Source organism: Theropithecus gelada, unplaced genomic scaffold (assembly GCF_003255815.1).
Source record: "Theropithecus gelada isolate Dixy unplaced genomic scaffold, Tgel_1.0 HiC_scaffold_1808, whole genome shotgun sequence".
Classification (NCBI taxonomy): Eukaryota; Metazoa; Chordata; class Mammalia; order Primates; family Cercopithecidae; genus Theropithecus; species Theropithecus gelada.
In genome coordinates, this window is record NW_020258234.1 from 1 (window position 1) to 6,599 (window position 6,599).

A 6,599-nucleotide genomic window follows, 5' to 3' on the forward strand; every position below is an offset into this window, starting at 1 on the left:
TTGGAGTTTAACTACAGAGGTAAATCAGAGTTTGGGGTTTAACTACAGAGTTAAATCAGAGTTTGACTCCTGCTGCCTCTCCAGAACTAATACACAGAATTTTCTGAAACCCCAAAGCAGATAAATGGAATAAAAGAACTCTCTATTTTGGGGCCTTAATTTTTTTTCTTTTTTACTAACACCAGTGCTTTTAGAGACATCGCATCCAGCAACCTGTTTCTCAGTCCTGTGGGTCTAATAGTTGCTTCACAAGCCACAAGAAAGTGAGGATAAACGCAACAATGGAAAGTACCTCTGCACTGTACTTCATCCTCCCTGTATCCCTTCCATCGGTCTGTGTGGAGCTTTTATCATTACACTTTTAAAAAGTTAGTGATAGGAAAATAGAAGAACTACAAAGCCTGGGCCCTTCGTCTATATCTTGAGAGTTGTGGGACACTTGGTTCTATCACCCAGGGTGTGATGAGGATTGGCTCACATGACGTGAAGTGCCCAGCACAGTGCTGTCGCATACTTCTGAGCACATGGTGCCTGCTTAATAAACACTGCATTCATATGTGTGTACACATTGTTTTCCAAATGCAGACAGACTCAGACATTGCTTCCTTCTCCAGCCCTGGAAAACTTTCAAGAGCCAGAAAATAATGTAATCTTTCAGAATGGAGATTGACTGTCTCCATTTGCACCACAAGAACTTGTGTTGTGGTAGGAGGGTTGGGTGTAAGGGACTGTGCTGGGGCTGCTTTGTTTAGCTGAGTGTTGATGATCACAAGTCTTGGGGGAGCAGCATCGCCATTAGTGGCAGAACTGTTAAAAAAAATCCAGCCCATGAACCCCTTTGAAATCTTCAGGATCACTTGACTCAGAGTGGGGCCAAAATTACCAGAAGATTCATATGCACATTGAAGCTTGAGAAGCAAGGCTTAGCTAAATGGTTCTCAACCTGGCTTCTAATTAAATCACATGGACAACTCAAGAAAAGGCCCTCACCATTGCCTTCCCCACAGATTCTGCCTATTGGTTTGGGTGGAAGCACCAGTGCTGTTTAAATCACATGCCTCATGGGATTCTAAGGTGTGGCCAGAATCAGTGATGGGGGATTTCAGATGCATTTGTACGAGTTGAGTTCAGCCTTGGTTCCAAAGGGAGGTCACAGGGCCTTCTTTGCCAGGTTTCAGAGGCCGGCTCAGTGCAGCTTATGCTCCAGTTGCCAAAGCAGAATTGCTTTTGTTTAGCAGGGGAGGGAACCTGAGAGCCGGAAGAGAGAAAGTCACATTTTGATCTCCATGTAGAAGTTTACTGTTGCTGAATCTCTTTTATAAAGAACAGAAAAGCGTGGACTTTTTCTGTATTTCTAGGTCTTTCCGTTGATGGGTGTGGTGGTCGCAGGTGAAGGGGTTGTGCTGACACCTTTAAAGGCATATTCCCATGATACAGGTGTGATTTGTCCAGAGATCTTTCCTAAGAGGAAATCCCAGAGAAGCAGGAGAAAGAGAAAGAAATGGCTGGTGCTCAGGTAAATGCATCTCAGGTCAGGGGTTGTGTCCACTTTTGCTCCTGAAATGTCGTGTGTTTAGAATTTGGAAACCTTTACTTCTCTACTTGTGGTGTTTCTGCATCATAAGTTTGTTTCAGCTACTTTTTTTTTTTCTTGTAATAATGAAGGGTCTCTGAACATATTTTTCTGCATACCAAAGCTGTCTCTCTGTTTTCTTCACCTTGACTTCTTATATGCCATGAAGAATTCTCACCATGACTTTATGACCTGCAGTATTAAAAACGTTCACTTCGTGGCACTGAACGTGTAGATACTCAGGATTCCTCTCGAGGATGGGGTGCGGTTTTTGGATGTCAGCAAAGAAGGGAAACGTGCACTGTTTAGGTTTCATCTGGATGCTCCATTAGCTGCATGCAGAACAGGACTAAGAAAATAAACATTTAAACTCAATGACATTTATTGCCCAGAATAACTCAGAGCATTCTGGAAAAGAGAAAAATGAAAAGACACTTGCTTTTTAGAATGCTAAAGAAAGACTATTTTAATACACTATTAGAGATTACTGCTGGGCGAAGTGTCTCACGCCTATAATCCCAACACTTTGGGAGGCCTAGGCCTCCACTTGAGACCAGGAGTTTGAGACCAGCCTGGCCAACATGGTGAAACCCCATCTCTACTGAAAAAATACAAAAATTAGCCAAGCATGGTGGCACATGTGGATAGTTCCAGCTACTCCGGAGGCTAAGGGACGAGAATTGCCTGAACCAGGGAGGCAGAAGTAGCAGTGAGCTGAGATCACACCACTGCACTCCAGCCTGGGCTACAGAGTGAGACTCCGTCTCAAGACAAAAGAAGAGATTACAGAACCTGGGAGATATTTGTCAGAACATAGGAGATATTTATTTGTCAGAACCTGGGACGTATTTGTCAGAACCTGGGTGTAGGGAGAACCCCTGAAACTACTGCTACAGAATAAAAGATGAAATGCTTCTAATTGTTGTAAATACAAAATTGCATGCAGGATTGTGTAGACAATGCCGGGTTGGGCTGCCAGAATGAACCAACAGCACGTGATGTGCTTCCCCCTGCAGAGAGCCTATGAACGGACGTGCAGTCAGAGAGGTTTCACATCACCAAGATTCCTATCCCAGAAAAGCAGGTGTTCATAGCTCTGGGAATGGAATGCGACCCTTGTGGAGAGCCTATAAACGGACACATGGGGGGCACCTGTCCACATGGATAAGATAGGGCTATAAACGCCCTTATCTTGCCACGGCTCTTCTAGGTCTCTTTAGAGTGAAGGCATACTCCCTTCTGAGAATTTGTGGTCTAACCGTTTGTCTAGTTTCACGTCCTGCTTTCATTGATTGTTTGTAACCAGCTTTTGCTGCCATTGTTACTGCTGTTTAATATCTTGCTAATCATAGGTTATGGATAGACCGCGTTTGTGTTTTAAGGCTCTGTTAGAAATTGCTGATGCACACACACTATATCGTAAATTCTTATCTCTGTATACTGTACTTCTGCATACCAATGTTATGTTAAAGAATTACTTCAGCCGGGCGCGGTGGCTCACGCTTGTAATCCCAGCACTTTGGGAGGCCGAGGCAGGTGGATCACCTGAGGTCGGGAGTTCAAGACCAGCCTGACCAACATGGAGAAACCCTGTCTCTACTAAAAATACAAAATTAGCCGGGGTGGTGGCACATGCCTGTAATCCCAGCTACTCGGGAGGCTGAGGCAGGAGAATCGCTTGAACCCGGGAGGCGGAGGTTGCGGTGAGCCGAGATCGCGCCATTGCACTCCAGCCTGGGCAAAAAGAGTGAAACTCTGTCTCAAAAAAAAAAAGAATTACTTCATCCCCATGTGACCATCTCACCTCATAATCAAACGACCCTAAATCCCTCACTAACCTACCCCCGCCCTCGCTAAACTTAATAACAAATGATGGTATATCCAGTGCATTGGCAGCATCGCAGGACCAGAAGGTAGGGACCCCCCTGGACCCAGCTTTCACTATCTTGTGTGTGTCTTTTATTTCTCGACCTGCCGATCTGCTTGGGAACAAAGAAGGAGCCCTGTTGCATTGCAGACTGTTGGCCAAATGCCGCAATACCTGGGAGATATTTGTTTGTCAGAACACGGGAGATATTTATTTGTCACTTGAACTTTGCATAACAGTAAGTTTCAGTATGATTCGATTCAGATTATAATTGACCTTTTGGCCAATATCACACCAGTAATATGTCCTTCTCTGTGCATTGACACATGATAAAAATCTGTCCTATTACAGTTGATATTAGTTTTATTCAGTTGGTGAAAGAGCTCTCTGACAGATTTTTCCATTGTAGAGTTTATTTTTTTCTCTTTAAGTACCTGGAGGAGATTTACTAATTAGTGTGCATAAATAATCACATTTAATCTGAAAGGTCTTTGCTTCTTAGATTCTTTCTGCGTATGCCTTGCTTTAGAAGATGAAAAATCTGATCTCTCTTTGTGGTTCAGAAAAACTGGGATAAACCCATGCTCTGCCACTTACAGGATTTTGACAAAATATTGTCCTTGGGCCCAAAGGACTGGCATCACTGGTGAGCGCATTAGAAATTCGGAAACTCAGGCTTGATCTCCGATTTCCTGAAGCAAAATCTGCACAAGAACTCTAGTTTATTGGACACATTAAAATTGGAGAGACAGCTTCTAACTCACCATGACTTTTCCACCTGAGAAATATACACACCTTATTCATGTGACGTAAATGTAGCACTCAAAAATGGACATGCCTTTGTTGACGCCCTTAATTTTATACTTCATCATCCAGAAAAGTATTGTGTGTACACTGCTTATGTGGATCTTAGGCAATTCTCTTTCCTCAGAGTTAGAGAATATTCTTGTGCTAAAAATTACCTTATTTTATAATTCCAGTCACTTGTATAAGTTAGAACCAGTTCTCTTCACTCGCTCATTTCACCTTGAATCAAGTTAAGAACTCTGCCGAAAGCCACTTGGTAAGTATTTGTTGTTGTTGTTGTTTCTTCTTCAGACACTGTTGACGTTCAGGGATGTGGCCATAGAATTCTCCCTGGAGGAGTGGAAATGCCTGGACCCTGCTCAGCAGAATTTGTACAGGGATGTGATGTTGGAGAACTACAGAAACTTGTTCTCCATTGGTGAGGATAACTTCAATACGTAATTCCTCATATGCCCCGAAGAGTTCCTTTCGTTCCTTTGCGGAATGTTTTTCGGGAGTTTCTGCATTGCATGAATGAGTTTCAGATCCCTGCTTTTAAGAAAAACATGGGGAATTGTTGATGGTAAAAAAAAAAAATCTTCATAATGTGGTTCATTTTGACATAAACCTTCCCTTTTTTTAACTGATTTGTATCTTTCACTCTAGTGATAATTCCGGAGATTCAGTGGCATGAAATATTGTTGCCCACACCTTAAAGTCAAATTTCCACCACCAGTGTTTTATTTCAGCAGTACTGAGTGGTGAAACTGAGAACCCACAGATTTACAATACTTACTGAATATTCTAAAGGTTATGTCAGGAAGCATAATTTTTGGATTGATTTTCTAGAATCTTCTATAATGTTCACTCTACTAAGCACAGTACAAGGTTGGTAATTGGAGAATTTCAGCAAGAGTAATGTCACTTTTTTCTAATAAAACAGGTCTCACTGTCTCTAAGCCAGGCCTGATCACCTGCCTGGAGCAAAGAAAAGAGCCCTGGAATGTGAAGAGACAGGAGGCAGTAGACGGACATCCAGGTGGGTGGGCGTGAACGAAGCAGGTAACCCAGGTGAGAGGTCCAGAGGTCAAGGAGGAAGCCAGAGCCAGAGCTTAAAATGTGGTTTGGGAAGCTCTGCTCTAGTGGAGATGGTTTCTGAGAGCCTGGGTGTCTTTCTCTTGCTGTCCCCTAGAAGCGTCTTCTGTCTCATTCTCTTAAATTTTCTACAGACTCCGCTTCCTGTTTAGTGATCTTCCTTTATAAAAGTTACAGTAAAAATCAGATCCTCCTCCTGACGAGTAAGGGCCTGTGTGGTCTCATGTCTTGCTCTGCCACTGCTTTTGGGAACATGCATGTACCTGCCTATGTTTGAGGAACTCTGTTAAATGTTTTTTGATTTCCTTTTTGCATCATGTCTGAAGTGTGCAAGAGGCGTGGTGATGGTGTTTGGTTCAGAAATCCCAGAAGTCCCATAAACAGATGTTGTGTGCTTTCTGCTTTATGATTTCGTATCCCACAGAGATTTCAAATGGGAGTCTACAGAAATGTATACCCAGCAGTTTTCTCCGAACACTAGGCATCTGCCCAAATATGAGATGATCTAATGTTATTTTACTTCAAAATTTTATTTATTTTTTTTTTAGTGTGAACTGAGGTTGGTCATTTAAACTCTATATTCCCTAACTCCCAACTGTAATAGTTATAATATTATCATTTTATAATTTCTTCTTTTTTAGTATGAGGCTTATCAGGACTGTGTCATTCATAGGTATGTACGTGTATGTGTATGTATATATGTGTGTGTATATATCATATATGTGTGTATATATCATATATCAACATCCTTTTGAAATGATAGGATTTCACTTTTTATGCTGGAGTAATATTCTGTTGTCTATTTACATCATATTTTCTTTATCCATTCATATATACACACACATATATATACAGGTGTGTCTATATGGGCATATGTGTAACAGATTATTTTAGAAATAAAAACTGTGTGTATATTGTGTACAATGTAATAATTTGATATGTGTATACATTGTGAAATAATTAGTGCAATCACATTAAGGAATAAATCTATCACTTCACATAATTACCTTGTAGTGAGAACAGTTCATGTCTACTGTTGGCAAATTTTAAGCATACAAAAGATTATTAATAGTATTCATAAAGCTACTCATTAGATTCCCCAAACTTACTCATCTTACAACTGAAAGTTTGTACCTTTTGAACAACAGCTCATTTTCCCCAACTCCAGGCCCTGGCAACTGCCATCGTCCTCTGCTCCTGTGAGTTCAGCCATGACAGATTCCACATCTGCGGGGGAACGTGCAATCTCTGTCTTGGGGCCTGGCTGAGTTTATTTAG

At 41.7% G+C, this 6,599-nt stretch overlaps 1 protein-coding gene across 1 annotated transcript; it reads left to right on the top strand.

Annotated features, from left to right (window-relative positions):
* Positions 1–1,501: 1,501 nt before the first annotated feature.
* On the top strand, positions 1,502–5,265 carry LOC112617460 (zinc finger protein 195-like; the record flags this gene model as incomplete). The annotated part of the gene is made up of 3 exons (XM_025374233.1): positions 1,502–1,516; positions 4,539–4,665; positions 5,170–5,265. Coding segments are annotated over exons 1-3 (238 nt in total), but the record flags the coding sequence as incomplete, so codon positions are not given.
* Between the last annotated feature and the right edge of the window lie 1,334 nt (positions 5,266–6,599).